Here is a 15,477-nt window from a genome sequence, read left to right on the forward strand (position 1 = left end):
CGACTAAGGTCTGGGCTTGGCCCCGACTCCTGTTGGTTCAGCCTACAGTCCACAAATACACTACAATGTTGAGCCATACGCTTTATTTTCCGATATATTTTTCTGTGATGCGTAGAATGCTGGGCATCGTAACAATAGGTCGTGTAGTCTTTGCAATCCAAGAGAATGGAGGCACCCCACAGTGACCGCCCTGGGCGAGGGGTGATTGCTCTGATGAACTCCATTAAAGCTCGCGATTTGGAGAAAATTCGACAGATTTTGAAGAGGTTGGAGCAGCGTTCGAAGCTTTCGCCATGTATTCCAAGCGATGCAACGCATGCGTTGGAATGGCGAACGGATATGGCTGAGGTTCGATTTCTGATTGAGATCTCGGAAGCTTTGACGGAGGTTACGTACAAGAAGGGCAGCGTCAAGGACCGATTTCGAGATTTGCCCTGGCACAACCTCGAGTACTTCCACATCGTCCTCAAGGAGGCCCTGCAAGACGCGGCAGAGCAGACCCGCTTGGCGACCTCGCAACATCGAGATGTGCGGTGGGGCCTCTGCGCCATCGCCGTGCCTCTCATCATCAAAGAGGACCTGCCCGAGCTGCATACCCGGCTGTCCACCCTGCTACGTCACCAAGTGCGTGCGGCTGTTCCTTCTCGTAGTGCGTCTATGTTGATCTCCACGCATCTTCATCGCTACCTGTAGGAGGAAGAGTTGGCGGTGTTCGGCGGCAGCATCACCGAAGAGACCGTCCTACGTACTGTCGTCACTGCCCCTCCTGCAACCGGTACCACCCTTTGTCCCCTCCTCCACATCTCGTCTCTTCTCATCATCATCATCTTCGTTCCTTATTGACCAAATTGTGTGCTTTGTGTCGTTTTGCGTGGGTGGTTTGTGTGTCGCTTCGTTTGGTTGTATGTCGTTTGGTTTGTGTGTCGTGCACATCCTTATGTGTCGTGTCGTGTGTTGCGAGCAGGTTTGGTGCATCTGGTGAAGTTGACACAGCACTTCATGGACGAGATGCAGCTCAGGACCCTCCTGGGACACATGAGCCCCCTGACCAGTTCTTCCTACACCGGCTCCCGCCTACAGAAGGTACCCAGTGTGCTCTCGTGTACGTGCGGTGTGTGCGTGTGCGGCAGAATCAAATCGTTGGGTTGCCACTCACCATCGTCCTGTTGGCCCGCGCCAGTACGCGCTGATGCGACTGCTGACGATCGTCGGCGAGTCGACCAAGTACATGTCGCCGCACCTCAAGGCCGCCGACCCGACCATTCCCTGGAAGAACATCGAGAAGGTGCGCGATTTGCTGGGCCACGTGAGCCGCGTGCCGATTCGCGAGGCCGTGCAGAGCATCCTCGAGGAGCGCGAGGTCCGGGGCGCCAACCTGGCCGAAGACGCCACCACCGCCGTTGCCGCCGGCCCGCCCAGCGAGGAGTCGGTTTGCCCACAAGTGACGACGACGCAAACAATGAAGAACACGAAAGCGAAAGCGAAAGCGGCAGCGTTAAAGAGCGAAGAGGGAGAGGAGTTGGGATTCGCGAGGACCGTGATCCCTCTGCCGCCGAACCTGCTGCGGGACGTCTACGAGCGGGAGCTTGTCGCCCTCGGCCGCAAGTTCGACGCCCTGCGACGCCACCACGCGTCCCTCCTCTTCGAACCTCCCTCTGCGCATCCATTTTCGTTCATCCTCTTGATCACCAGCCTCGTCTTCATCACTGCCACCATCTTCTTATGCTTCACCACATCAGCATCTTCATCTTCATCTTCATCTTCTTCATCACCATCGTCGCTGGTGGCGGCGCTGGTGCTGGGCGGCGTCGTGTTTGGCGTTTCGGCTGCGGCGCTCTGGCGGCGGCGAGACGGCGGCGGAGGTGGGCCACAGCAGAGACGGCGGGACGCGGCGGCGCTCTGGCGGGCGCTGCCCCGGGCGGCCGCCTACGCGCCGCAGAGCCTGGCGCTCAAGCGCTACTCGAAGCTGAAGGAGCGCGAGCTCGAGGAGAAGATCCGGCGCGACGACGACAACGCGAGGCGACACAACAACATCGACGACGAGGTCGAGCTCATGCTCCGCGAGCTCGTCACCGCCATGCGTCATAAGCGACTCGAAGGCGACGAAGGCGACAACGACGACAACGACGGCCACGACCAGGACGACGACGACGACAAGGCGGCGGCGGCGGCGGCGGCGGTGGATGTGTACAGGCGGGCGCTGCGGAGGGAGACCCAGCTGGACAAGGCCCAGGCGAAGGAGCTTTGGGCGCTGGTGACGGACAAGACCGCGCGGAAGCGCTGGGCGGAGCGACTCTACGGCAAGGCCAGGTCCACAAAGCGGGTCAAGCCCAAGGCCCTCGACCACCACAACAGCGACGACGACGACGATGACGATGACGCCCACCACGCCTACGCTGACGCCGGCGAGGCCCAGTGCCGCGGCAAGACCGGCAACAGCCGGAAGCTGGCCCGTGTGCGCAAGCTGGTGGCGCTGCACCAGAACAGCACGCTCAACAAGGAGGGCAAGCGCAACCACCATGACGGCGGCGGCGGCGACGAGCTGGGCAAGTTCGTGCTGCTTCGCAAGTTTCTGCAGAACCCGACGGAGAGCAAAGAGGACCAGTCCACGCTCTGCGTCAAGTTCATCATCGCCACCCTGCGCGAGGTCCAGCAGCTCATGGCCGACGAGCTCCCGGCCTTCCTAGCCTGGGCGCTGCATAGCGGCGACGACGACGGCGATGATGATGAAGAGCGCCGGGTGGTCGAAGAGGCGACGAGGCAGATCCGGGAGCACCCGCTGCTTCAGTACGCGCTGCACTTCCAGATCGGGCTCTACGCTCTCTACGCCGCGCAGGTACTTGCCCTGCTCCTGTCGTGACGTGTCGTGTCGTGTTCTGACCGAACGATACGCGTGCGTGCGTGCGTAGGTGAAGTGGTGGTATCCGAGGCTGTTGGGCGTGGAGCACATTGAGATGAGGGACAGCGTGATGCACGGCACGGGCCACTCCTACGAGCACCACCTCACCGACGCGGGCATCGCTGGCATGCTGGGCCACCTCGCCCTCATGCTCCGTGCGCGAGCCGGTCTCGAGGCTGCCCTGCTCGACCTACGGGCCCACGCCACGTGATGGATGATGGATGTTAAAGCATGGTTTGATTATTGTATAAAATAATTCTTGTTTACATTTCCAGATTTACAGATGTGAATGAAGAGAGATTAGAGGATACTTTGGATGAGGCGCTGCACCTCGTCCGCAATCTCCTCGACCGGCCGGTCAGAACGGACGATGACGACCCGCTCATCGGCCGGGAGCGCGTCCTTGAGCTTGACGTAGTTGGATCGCAGGGATTCCTGGAACTCGGCATTCTTCTCGAAGACGTCGGTGGCGCCCTCGGTGTGGCGCCGCTTGAAGGCCGTCTCGACGTCGCAGTCGAAGATGAGCGTGAGATCGGGCACGAGCATGCCCTGGTGCATGGCCTGGAGGCGCTCGAGCGGCAGTCCTTGGGTGTGCTGGTAGGCCAGCGTGGAATGCTTGTATCGATCGCACAGCACATGGGTGCCGCGGGCCAGAGCGGGCTCGATGTAGTTGTCGATGTGATTGCGTCGATCCTTGACAAACATCTCGGCGTACCACTCGGGCGAGTCTCGCACATCCTTGCCCGCCGCCATGGCCTTGCGTATCTCCTTGAAATCGCGCGTGGGCTCTCGCGTGAGGTAGACGTCGATATCTTTGTCGAGGTCAAAGAGGAAGGAGGCGCATTTCTTCATCTGTGTGCCCTTCCCCGAGCCGTCGATTCCCTCGAAAACGATGAATTTGCCTCTGCTCGTCGCGGATGTCGTGCTGCTGGTCATTCTCTGCGAAGATGAAGCGGATCGAAGAAGAAGCGATGTAGTCGGGTGCGAAACGCTCACCAATGCTCGAGAAATCGGCCTGCCCGTGACGGTTTGTCTGCGCATCAAGATGGATGCCTGCCGATTTGGTAACCCCTTGCGTTCGTTTGTTTTGGCGCGAAACTATGATTAAAAAACAAAGCTGTTTCCTTTTTCCTCCTTTTATTTTCTTTTGTAAATAAAAAGCTGAAAAATGCTATTCGGTGATCTTCTTTTTCAGCGACCAACAGAACGAACGAAACCCACAACACAACAGGGGTCAGACAACAACAACGCACACAGACGATGGAAAGCACAGTACCGGGAGCACCCCCACCGCCCACATCCGCGGCCGACTTTCCGCGCCCGGTCCAGTTTGTCACACAACCCCCGCCAGGCTTTGTGTCTGTGGGAGACCCCTCGTCGTCTTCTTCATCGTCGTCGTCACGTGACCACCCCGTCCTGCCCGCGCCCTCGCTCGACGCCATCCAGGCGGACCGTCTCGGCTGGCGCGGCCCCACCGACTACTCCAACTGGGTGGTGCGCGGGCGGCTCATGGCCGGCGGCTACCCGGGCGACTCGGTGAGCACCGAGCGGCACGAGCAGACCGTTGACGCGCTGCTGGCGGCGGGCGTGACCACCTTCGTCTGCCTCCAGCTCACCAGCGAGCTCTCGTCCCGCTTCCGGCCCTATCGCGAGTACGCCATCGAACGACACCGCCAGCGGAGGGAGGAGCAGAACGCGAAAGCGAAAGCGACGGAGACGGAGATTGTAGGAGAAGGTGCGAGCGAGCGGGAGCTGCAGTTCCTGCACTTTCCCATTCCAGACCAGTACGTGGTGGAGGACGAGAAGGTGCTGGCTCTTGTTGAAGAGGTATGCTCACCTTCCCAATCGCCCGACCAGATCTGCGATGCTGACGTCAGCGTGGTGTGTCGTTGCGTGTGCGGTGGTGTGTGTGTGCGGTGGCAGCTGCTGGTGCGGTTCCACGCGGGGGAGGTGATGTACATTCACTGCTGGGGCGGACACGGGCGCACGGGCACGATCGTGGCGTGCCTGCTGGCCCGGCTGCACGGCTTCACGGGCGCCGACGGGGCCGAGAAGACGCTCGACCTCACCGCCGCGCTCCACTGCTGCCGCGTGCGCAAGACCAGCTCGCGCAGCCCGCAGCACCCCACCCAGTACACCCAGGTGCGGCGCCTCGTGGCCGGACCCGCCGCCGAGAGCCTCGCCGACGGCGCCTCTTCTTAGCTCTGCGACCCAGCGTGAGCAGAAAGAGTGTAAATTGTCAGCATTCTGTTGATAAGCGCCTGAAATGTAAAGATTGAGCAAGGTGTAACCCACCTGTATACGGCCGACGTCACTCGTGGTCCCAGCTGTCGCCCCACGACTGGCCCCAGGCGCCGTCTTCTTCACCGGCGGCCCAAACGGGCGAGGGTCGTTCTGCTGCCGCCTGGTTGGACCGCCGGCTATCGCCTTCGCTTTCGTTCTCGAGGAAAAGAGGACCACCTCCACCGCCTCCATCGTCGGCTGGAGGCTCCTCCTCGTCTTCATCGCTGTCGTACGCCGCGATGCGCACGCGGTCCGTGGCCTCGTCGTACTCGAGGCCGAAGTAGCGGCTCGGCTCGGCCGCGATCGCCCGCAGCTCGGCCCGAAGCCGGTCGGGGCTGGCGGTCTCACCGCACGACTCGCGCACCGGCGGGAGGGGCAGCAGCCGGTCGGCGACCGACACCCAGTCGCCGTACTCGAGCTCGCCCTCGCTCCCCACCACAACGTGGCCGTAGGCGTAGGCCACCGCCGCCGCCAGCTTCTCCGTGTCCGATCGCGTGTCGACCGGGAACGAGTGCACAGCGCAGAGCTGCAGCGGCTCCTCTGTGGCGGCCGCCGTCGACTCGGCCTCCTCGTTCGGGGTCGTGCGGTCGTCGTCTTCGAGCCTAGTGAAGTAAGCGATCTGGGTGCAGAACCCGACATCGTCGTCTTCCTCGCCATCGTCGTGCTTCTTGTGACCCTCTACGCCGGGGCTCGTAGGGCACTTTCTCTTCGAAGACGCCGCCGGTCGGGCGAGGGCTGACTCCTTCTCTTCTTCTTCGTCTTCTTCTTTCTTCTTCCGCGTGATCTGTGCCGCTCGTCCAGCCTTGTCTGGTGCCGACCCCGCTCAGAGTGTAGCGGTAGCCATACCTGTTCGCCACGGCGTTGCACCACTCCTCGAACTCGGCGCGAGTCCACTCGAACTTGTGGTCGTAGTGCCGAAACGGGAGATGAGACGTCGTCGGCGAAGGCGTAAATGAAGACGACGATGACGTAGCGTAGGTGGTGTCCGGCCTGGCCCTCTTGCTACTGATGATGTGGGCACCGAGCGGATCGTTGAAGACCACGTTGAACTCGTAGTTGGGCGTGGTGACCACGACGTAGCGCGGGCGGCACCGGCCGAACACGCTGGCCTCCATCGCCGGCAGGTCGTGCGGCTCGAGGTGCTCGATGACCTCGACCAAGGCGATGGCATCCCAATCCTCTTCCTCTACTTGCTCACCATCAGCTTCGCTGCTGCTGCCGCCGACCTCCTGGACTGCCACGTGCGCGGCGCGTAGTAGCTGGCGGGTGTGGGCGGGGCTGCAGATGGAGCCACGGTGGAGGGAGATGGTGAGGGGGTGGGGTCGCTTGACTACGTGCTCGTAGAAGGTGGGCTCGGTTCGCTCCGCGGCCTGCTGGAGGGCGACTTCATCTACGTCGATGCCTGCCATTCTGCGTATGTGCGGCTCGGTGCGCAGGTAGCTCAGCAGAGAACCTGCAGCACACGGGGAGCTTAGCAGATTGTTTCGTCTTTCATCGCGATTGATTTAATTTGATTCGTACCTTCTCCGCAACCAAAGTCGAGCAGACTCGAGACGTCGTGCGAGGCGAGGAAAGTCGCCACCGCCCGGTGGCGTTGGCTGTACAAGGGCGGCCAAAATCCAGCCCCTTCCATGGCCGCTTGGTGGAGCAGGGTGTTCTGTATTTGTTTGCATTTTTTCCAGTTTTGGCACTGAAAACCCCTTTTTCTTGGCTCTTTTGTTTTCTGGCCAAATGCTGCTCTCTTTCCAACGAGTTGTGTGAAGGCCTCTCCCCTCACGATGGCAAACTGCCCAGTCAGCTGCAGTGGTACTGGTTTCTTGTGCATTCTTTCCTGCCTAACAAGTGTCTTCTTGGGCTCACTTTTTATGGGAAGGGTTTCCATATCTTGGTAAGATATTGATCTTGGGTAGTTCCCAGTTGGGCTACAACATCTCCTGGTGAGAATGGGGTAATCCCCAACATATCCCAGTCGAAAAGTCAAGTGAACAGCTTGGCAACACTGCCAAAAGGGGTGCGCCCGCCAACCAGAACGCGCCGAGAGGGCTGCATGCCCAGATAAAACCGAGCGCCATGATTAGTCAGCCACCAGTACAACCTGACCAAGAGACACGAAGGTCGGCTCAGGGCCAGAAAAAACCCGCCAGACTCGCCCACACCATGTGCGTGTGGGAGGAGTGTCGGTGTCTCGTGCTCGCCACGCTCCTCTGTTTGATTTTGTTGATTGACACAGCGAGAGCACCAACTACCTACGAAGGGAAGCTCACGAACCAGTGCACCAAGTACGCCCCGCCCCCTCTGTACGTTGGATGCCTGCTCATCCATCCTATCTTTCATCATCTTATTTTGTCTTTTTTTTGTATTTATTTGTTGTGAAGGTAACCAACCAGCCAACGCTTATCGCCGTCGGGTCTTGTCCTGCCCTTATCTCCGACCCTTGTTGAACAGCGAGGAGGAGGAGGGTGAAGAAGATGGAGGGCGGGGAGGGTGAGCCACCACCCACGTCGATGGGTGCCCGCCCAACGAGGGGTCGAGGCCGGGGTCGCGGTCAGTCAGCGGCATCGGCCTTCATCACCAAGTTCAAGGTGCGCAAGCAGACGGTGCAGCCCTCTGCCGGGATCACCTCCGACGCTGCAGACATCGAAGCGCAGGCGGAAGCCCTCCACGCTCGCTCATCTTCTTCTACAACTACGACCACTCCTTCCGCCACTACGCCATCAACATCTTCTTCAGCTTTCTCGGCTCCCCCTTCTATGGCTGCCGCTGCCGCTGCCGCGAGGGTCGTGCTGGGCTCGCAGCTGCCGACCGCGCCCAAGTCCTTCATGGGCAAGGCCACCTTCAAGGTGGCCAAGCGCAATGGGCAGCCCATGTCGGTACCCACGCAGCCCCCTACCTCCCCCCCACAACCGCCCACCTCTTCACGCCGCACCAGCACCACCAGCGCCAAACGACCGCACACCAGCGCCAAGCGCCCACCCGCACCATCCCCATCTCCCTCTCCATCTCCGACGTCGCCACCGTCTCCTTCGTCCTCTACACGCTCGTCTTTGTCTTCTTCTACTACTTTGACTTCGACTTTTCCTTTTTCATCGTTGGCTTCATATTCCTCCTCGTCTGTGGGTCTTCCTGCGGCGCCTTCGCCCAACTCCTCATCTTCATCCTCCTCTTCTCCACCTTCGCCGCTGACAACAGTCTCGCCAGCGCGCGGCTTCTCGTTGCTCGTCCTCCTCTTCACACAACGGCGGCCGGCCGCCGGCTTACGCCACGTCTTCGTTTGACTCGTCGGCTCTGCTGTCGAGCCCGCCGCCATCGACTACGTCGTCTTCGCTCAGTTACGGAGAGTTCGCGTACGACGAGCACGTCGGACAGCCGCTGCCTCGACAGAACTTTGCGGCGCTGCTGCACGGCTCGCCGCACCCGATCGGCGGCGGGCTCATGCACCGCCGGTCGCCACCGACCAGCAGCGCCGCCGAGGGCGGAAGGAAAGCGAAGCGAAAGCGAAAGCGAAAAGAGGAAAGCGGCGGAGAAAGCGAAGCGGCAAGTAGAAGGGAGAAAGAGCGAAGAGGGTCAACGAAGGCGATGGACGAGGTCACGGAGCAGAGTGACGACGGCCCTCGAGAGGAGGGCACAGCGATGGAAGGGAAGCGCATAGTACGCGACATCCACGATAGGGTTGAAGCGGAGGAGAACGAAGAGGAAGCGGAAGAGGAAGAGGAAGAGGGACATGAAGACGAAGACGAAGGGGAGAGCGACAAGATCGGGGTGTGGGACAGCCAAGCGCGCCTCTCCGCGGAGACTACCGCGCTTGTCCTCATGGCCGCCTATGAAAGGTGCATTGACGGCGTTGGGGTGATGCGTGCGCTTGTATGTAGGCGTGTGCGTGTGCGTGTGATTCGTGCGTGTGTGCGTGTGCGCGCGCGTGGTCATTATCGACTGCTTATCTTTGGGCTATCGTCGTCAGGTATGTGTTCCCGTTTACGCCGCTGCATCCGCTGGTGATGCACGAAGACAGCGTGCGCTTGTGCGTCAGCGAAGGCGACGATTCGGCCAGCCCACTCACCATCAACGTCAACATGGCATTGGCACTCGGTACCACCACCACCACCACCGCCCGTCTCCCAGAGCGTGTGCGCACCTACGTGTTCTGTCTGTGCTGACTCACCCCCGCGAGCGGGACTTTAGCTTGCAACGTGATCGGGGACGTGCGGCGGGCCAACCAATTTTACAACCGCGCGCGACAGAAGGTGGCGCCCTTCTTCGACACGAGCGACTACACCGTGGCCGAGTCCCTGGCCACCATGGGCTATTTCGCCTTCGGCCAGGTATGCACATCTCCTGCTCCCGCGTCACCGGTCACGGAGCCACTGATCACAGTTTTGCGCGTGTGTCGTGTCGTGTGTCGTGTGTCGTGTGTCGTGTTGTGTGTCGTGTCGTGTCGTGTCGTATGTCAGGGGGATATGGCACGAGTGTCCTACTACGTGGATCTCGCGGCGTCGATCTGTCGGGAAGTGGGCGCCTACAATTCGGACACCTACACCAAGTGCATGCTCGGCACGGCGCTGGACCCCATGCGCTCCCTCGAGGAGAAGGAGCGCACCGTCGCCGACTACCACAAGAAGGTTGGCTCTCCCAATTCCTTCACCAGCCAAGCGCCTTATCCCAACGAACCCACCAATTGCGTGCAGGCTGCGCTGTATCCCTACTTCGAGCGTGATCGGCTTCATATATTGGAGGCGGCGCCCTCCTGCCTGGGCGGGGTCAAAGGCCCCGCCAAGGTCCAATGCCTCATTCTCACGCGGATCGCCGGCAGGTGCGATGCAGTCTCCCTTCCCTCCTCTGGCACTGGATATGTCTCACGCTTGTGTCGTCGTGTGTCGTCGTGTGTCGTCGTGTGTCGTCGTGTGTCGTCGTGTGTCGTGTCGGTCAGATGCCTGGGCGACTGTATGGTGATTCTGGCGGAGTTCGAGTCCCGGAAGCGTATGATGGCAACCGAGGGCTCGGAGGAGCTGAAGAGCTGGGAGCGGGAGATTGAGCGGCTCAAGTGGCTGGACGAGGAATCGCGCTACCCCGTGCCGCCCTTCTTCGACGCCCGCAGGCATCGTGACTTTATGTCCAGTATGCGCAAGCTTGAAGAGACCTTGGACAAGCCTGGTGCGTTCCACCACCAATGGCATACGCACACGCACCGCACACGCGCACGACACATGCACCCGCTGATGCACCACCGCACACGTGTGAAAAGGTGTGAGGAGCTCTCAGTTGTTGATGATATGGTCTTTCTCACATAATAGAGTTGATGGGGAAGTCGTTCGGTGAGACCGCAATCGCCTTCCACATGGTCCTCCGGGCCAAGTACGCCCTGCTTCTATCCAAGGTACCAACACTCTCCGATTTTAAGCACCTCACGATGGCCCGCTCAAAAAGGTGTGTCGTTGGTATCGTGTCATGTCGTGTTTTCGTGTGTGAACAGGACAAAGAGAGCTTCGACTGGGCGTTGCGCTTCGTCGACGTGCTGCAGGAGATCAACGTTCGTCTGGTACAGCCCATTCACCCCACTTCCCCGAATCACGGCACCGCCACTCACTCGGCGACCCACCCGGCGACATGTCCGCTCGCGCCCCCGACTGTGCAGATGAGCCCCGGTAACATCCCCGCGTTCCAGCTCCTGCTCGACATCCTGCTCGAGTTCCAGCGGCCAGACCTCGTCAAGCAGTGCCTCGGTACGACCTCTCGTCTGGCCCAGATTCTGTCTAGCTCTGGTCTGCCGGTGAATCGTTGCTCATCACCCGACAACTCGGCTGACTTATGATGCGACGACGAACCACTCAGAAAGCGTGGACTCGTGGGTGCGGCTGTACCCGTTCGCCCAGGGCATTGCCCGTGTCTACGCCCAGCTGGCGCGTGACATGGAGTCCGTCATGCTCCTCAGCTTCGACACAAGCTCTTCCTCTTCGTCGTCGTCATCTCCGCCCTCCTTCTCCCTTCGCACCGCCGCCATTACGCCGTCGTTGCCGTCACCGTCGCAGTCGGCGTTGCCATCGACTTCGGCTCCGGCTGCAGTCGTACGAGGAGCCGCGGCCGTGAGGGGGCACGAGCGACGCAGACAACGCCAACAACAACAAGAAGGCATGCGCGAGCTTCAGATGGAACAGGAGCGGAGGCGACAGGAACTGCTGCAGCTCGAGCCCTCAGCTGTGGTGGCACACTGTCGCCCGGTTTACGCCGTCGGCCCGCAGCCACAGCCACAGCCGCCACCGCCGCAGCCTTACGCGGATCTGGCGCTTCTCGGCGCTTCGGCCGGCACGGTGACCTGGCCTCCGATGCCGACCTCGGTGATGAGAGGGCCGACGTCTACGACGCTGGAGGACGAGGCCGAGCGGTGGCTGATGCAGGCCGAGCAGGACGCCACGGCCTACGCCGCACGCGGGCCGCCGCTGCCGATACACCACCACCACCAGCAAATCTACGCCCAGCAGCTGCGGCCGCCCATGATTGCCGCCGCCGATCGGATGATGGGACTGAGCATGCCCCTCGACATCGGAACCGACGGTCGGACGCAGCAGCAGCCGCCACCGCAGATGGCGGCCGCCGCGGCCAATTCGTTCATGCCGACATCGCCCTCCTCAGCTGTCTTCTATTCATCTCTTGTTCCTCTTCATCCTCCTCATCCTCCATCACCTTCAGCGCTCGTCCACAAGACAACCAGCAGGCGCGACAATAAATAAGTGCTTTATTTAGTTTCTCCATGATTTCTTCCTTAATTTCTTCGGACCAGAAACATCACAGATGAGCCGGAACACGACGCGAATCGATCGGCTGCTGGCCAACCTGGGCTATTGCTCACGCCGCTCCGCCCTCGTACGCGCAATGCCAGCAGATTGAGAGCATTTATTGTGATATCAATTGAAAGATAATTAATCAAAAAACTGGCAGTCCTACATCCGGAGGAATCGAGTGACGTTCGAAGGCGAGGTGGTGGCTTCAGCATCGACGCACGTCCCCCAGGACGGTGCTGGCGTGGCCATCAACGACGAGCCCCTGCTTGACACCAAACCGTACATCTCTTCTACTCCTGCAGCGGGGCATGCCACCAGCACCGCACACAACGCACACGCATACGGCACACACACAACATACAAGGCTGGGTGGCGTAACGTTGTGTGTTTCGCAAATGACATGTGGCAGGCTGCACATTCTGTTGCACAAGCCCTCGGGCTACGTGTGCACGCGCGAGAAGGGCGAACACAAGACCGTCTATGATCTGCTTCCCGTACAGACCTGTCACCACCCATCACCCATCACCCACCACCCACCACTCTCCTCCTCTTTGTAACGTGCGCGCGCTTACACGTCGATGGCGAGCTTCACTGCTTACGCTTCTTCTCTCCTTGTTTCTCTATCTCTCTCTTTCTCATTGTTGGGCACAGCCCGACTTTTACAAGCGGCGACCGCTCCTCAACATCTGCGGTCGACTGGATCGATGGGTGACCGGTCTCGTCTTTCTCACACAAGACGGTGATGCCCCAGCAAGCGCACGACACGACACGACACGACACATATCTCACATTCAACACATTGCAGGCCAGCTGCAGCACCAGGTGGTGTCGCCCAACCGGAAGGCGAAGAAGCGGTTGGGCAAGACGTACGTCATCAAGGCCTGGCGCGACTTCAAGGCGACGAGGCCGAGATCTTCAAGGCCGGCACCCTCCTCCTCAACGGAGAGACCAAGCCCTGCAGGCCCGCCGACCTCGAAATCCTCGATCCCGTCAACAACTTGGCCAAGTACCGTTCTGCGTGTGTGCGTGTGCGCGTGTGCGTGCGTGGGTGGTGCGTGTGCGGTGAGGTGAGTGGAGTAGGCTGACATGAGAGTGTACAGGGTCACGCTGTATGAAGGCAAATACCACCAGATACGCCGCATGTTCTCGGGTACCACACTAACTGCCTTCTCGCCTCTTGCTGGCTCGCTCACTCGCGCAACACTCTGTTTTTATGTTGTTGGCTCACGATCACTCCCTACTACTGGCTCTAGCGATTGGCAACGGTGTGCCCCGATCGATTGCACGAATCAGCATCGGACCACTCCAGCTGGGAAACCTGGAGGTGCGCTCTCGCCTCGCGTTCTCCTGTGCAGTTCTCATTTCATGAACTGTGATTTATTATTATTACTATTATTATATTATTACTATTATTATCATCATTTATTATTACTCACGTTTAATGATCGATTTATAAAACACGTATGGGATCGGCCTAGGTGGGCAAGTGGCGACATGTCACGGAGGAAGAGCTCCGGGCACTGCGAGCGGTGGTGGACGCCGGCGAGGCGCAGGCTGCGGGTCAAAGAGAGAAGACGAAGGCCAACACCGCACACGACGAGGGGGAGGAAAACGAAAGCGAACACGAAGGCACGGACGTCGACAACGATGACGATGGCGACGAAGAGGACTTTGGTGACGGTGACAACGACGACGGAGACCAGGACCTGGCGAAGCTCTGGGAGGCAGAACACGCCGCGGAGGAGAGCCGCCGCCCGATCCAGCAACCGCAGCCGGAGGGGAAAGAACTGGCCGACGTGAAGTGAACGTTGGTGGTGGGGCACGCGAGGTGATATCTACACGACGCTGGCGGATTGGCCAAAGAGAACTAGCGTTCGGGGGGCAGTTGGCGAAAGCTTACGACCAATGGAACAGTCGATTTTATAACTCCGACGCACGTAGCTCTGTGACCACCAGGTTGCCGAGGTTGCATGAGACCCAATAATAGGCTGGGGAATTACAGTGGGTATCATGCTGTCGGCCAATCGCGATGGTGGTATTCCCGGTTGCAGAGCGAACGTGAACTTAATGCTGACTTAGTTTCAGCCAATCACCGCCCGGTTTGATCGGTTACTTTGGAATTTCTAGCTAAAGATGCCAATCGATCCTTTTTAGGACAAGAGTGTAGTGTTGCCCAAACATATCCACCAAGCTCTGTCGGGCTCACGGGAGTCAGTCGCAACCGTCGTCGGATGGACACTTTGCAGCACTTTTGCTCCTCCGTTGGCATAAAAGCCGGCCTCCGCCTCGCAGCAATCATTCAACAAACTCACCAACCTAGCAAGCAGCACTACCAAGCCTTGCCTTGTATACCACTCCAACCACCAACACTACAGTACCACCAAAACTACACCCACCCATCATGAACACCTCGTTCGTCTTCCTGACCATCGCGGCCGTCTTCCTCGCCCTGGCCTCGGGCTTGGCCAGCGCACAAAACTCGGACATCCCGATCCCGTACGATCCCGTCAACCCGCCGGCGCCGGTCAAGTTCAACCGCGACCGGTTCCAGATTTGGAACGTCAACACGTCGGCCTTCTGCTTCTTCGACTGCCCCGACGTGCCCCTGTACCCCGCGGCGTGCCCGCTCACCTGCCGCCAGTCCAACCGGACGAGCGTGCAGCAGTTCATCGTGTCGTCGGCCTACAACAAGATCGTCCAGAAGGGCTGCTGGATGGAGGCCCCCGTGAGCGAGGTGGGCTTCCTTGGCGGCCTCGTCGGCGGCTCGCGCTGGTGCTGGCCCAAGAACGCCACGGGCGCCGGTGGCGTGGGCCAGGACGGCGACGTGCACTGCAAGGGCGCCGTGGGCAACGTGCCGCTGCTGCCCTACGACTGGATCCGGTTCCACAAGATCGCCGGCGTGCAGGCCAACTTCTTTTACCCGTACGACACCATCCGCATCTCGTCGACCAAGAGCGGGAGCTACTGCTCGGCGCACCCGACCGAGTCGCGGTTCGACTGCGAGAACAAGCCCAACGCGTGGCAGGGCGATCGCTTCCAGCTCATCTTCGTCGCCTCCAACCTTAACGAGGGCTGCCCCGGCTTCGACTAAAGTCTGGGCTTGGCCCCGACTCCTGTTGGTTCGGCCTCAGTTCACAAATACAGTACAATGTTGATCCATACGCTTTATTTTCCGAGATATTTTTCTGTGATGCGTAGAATGCTGGGCATCGTGACCAATAGGTCGTGTAGTCTTTGCAATCAAGAGAATGGAGGCACCCCACAGTGACCGCCCTGGGCGAGGGGTGATTGCTCTGATGAACTCCATTAAAGCTCGCGATTTGGAGAAAATTCGACAGATTTTGAAGAGGTTGGAGCAGCGTTCGAAGCTTTCTCCATGTATTCCAAGCGATGCAACGCATGCGTTGGAATGGCGAACGGATATGGCTGAGGTTCGATTTCTGATTGAGATCTCGGAAGCTTTGACGGAGGTTACGTACAAGAAGGGCAGCGTCAAGGACCGATTTCGAGATTTGCCCTGGC

At 59.9% G+C, this 15,477-nt stretch overlaps 6 protein-coding genes across 6 annotated transcripts; 5 read left to right on the forward strand and 1 right to left on the reverse strand.

Moving 5' to 3' along the window:
- Nucleotides 1–339: 339 nt before the first annotated feature.
- Nucleotides 340–3,110, forward strand: ACA1_362250 (uncharacterized protein; the record flags this gene model as incomplete). The annotated part of the gene is made up of 5 exons (XM_004333718.1): nucleotides 340–624; nucleotides 694–745; nucleotides 965–1,083; nucleotides 1,181–2,836; nucleotides 2,910–3,110. The coding sequence occupies 5 exons, from the start codon at nucleotides 340–342 to the stop codon at nucleotides 3,108–3,110; spliced, it is 2,313 nt and encodes a 770-aa protein (XP_004333766.1).
- A 1,049-nt stretch (nucleotides 3,111–4,159) lies between these two features.
- On the forward strand, nucleotides 4,160–5,101 carry ACA1_362260 (uncharacterized protein; the record flags this gene model as incomplete). The annotated part of the gene is made up of 2 exons (XM_004333719.1): nucleotides 4,160–4,726; nucleotides 4,823–5,101. 2 exons carry the CDS (start codon nucleotides 4,160–4,162, stop codon nucleotides 5,099–5,101), a joined length of 846 nt encoding a protein of 281 aa, XP_004333767.1.
- A 109-nt stretch (nucleotides 5,102–5,210) lies between these two features.
- Nucleotides 5,211–6,815, reverse strand: ACA1_362270 (uncharacterized protein; the record flags this gene model as incomplete). The annotated part of the gene is given in 3 exon segments (XM_004333720.1): nucleotides 5,211–5,984; nucleotides 6,001–6,635; nucleotides 6,704–6,815. 3 exon segments carry the CDS (start codon nucleotides 6,813–6,815, stop codon nucleotides 5,211–5,213), a joined length of 1,521 nt encoding a protein of 506 aa, XP_004333768.1.
- Nucleotides 6,816–7,650: 835 nt separating this feature from the next.
- ACA1_362280 (uncharacterized protein) lies at nucleotides 7,651–11,904 on the forward strand (the record flags this gene model as incomplete). Its single annotated transcript, XM_004333721.1, has 11 exons — nucleotides 7,651–8,052; nucleotides 8,112–8,291; nucleotides 8,372–9,009; nucleotides 9,141–9,268; nucleotides 9,362–9,501; nucleotides 9,631–9,989; nucleotides 10,107–10,330; nucleotides 10,471–10,553; nucleotides 10,650–10,706; nucleotides 10,812–10,899; nucleotides 11,009–11,904. 11 exons carry the CDS (start codon nucleotides 7,651–7,653, stop codon nucleotides 11,902–11,904), a joined length of 3,195 nt encoding a protein of 1,064 aa, XP_004333769.1.
- Nucleotides 11,905–11,965: 61 nt separating this feature from the next.
- ACA1_362290 (RNA pseudouridine synthase superfamily protein) lies at nucleotides 11,966–13,760 on the forward strand (the record flags this gene model as incomplete). Its single annotated transcript, XM_004333722.1, has 8 exons — nucleotides 11,966–12,037; nucleotides 12,113–12,234; nucleotides 12,365–12,449; nucleotides 12,607–12,694; nucleotides 12,778–12,961; nucleotides 13,056–13,105; nucleotides 13,209–13,279; nucleotides 13,434–13,760. 8 exons carry the CDS (start codon nucleotides 11,966–11,968, stop codon nucleotides 13,758–13,760), a joined length of 999 nt encoding a protein of 332 aa, XP_004333770.1.
- A 596-nt stretch (nucleotides 13,761–14,356) lies between these two features.
- On the forward strand, nucleotides 14,357–15,046 carry ACA1_362300 (uncharacterized protein; the record flags this gene model as incomplete). The annotated part of the gene is made up of 1 exon (XM_004333723.1): nucleotides 14,357–15,046. The coding sequence occupies one exon, from the start codon at nucleotides 14,357–14,359 to the stop codon at nucleotides 15,044–15,046; it is 690 nt and encodes a 229-aa protein (XP_004333771.1).
- Nucleotides 15,047–15,477: the final 431 nt, after the last annotated feature.

Source organism: Acanthamoeba castellanii, assembly GCF_000313135.1.
Source record: "Acanthamoeba castellanii str. Neff unplaced genomic scaffold scf7180000084624, whole genome shotgun sequence".
NCBI classification, from domain to species: Eukaryota; Discosea; order Longamoebia; family Acanthamoebidae; genus Acanthamoeba; species Acanthamoeba castellanii.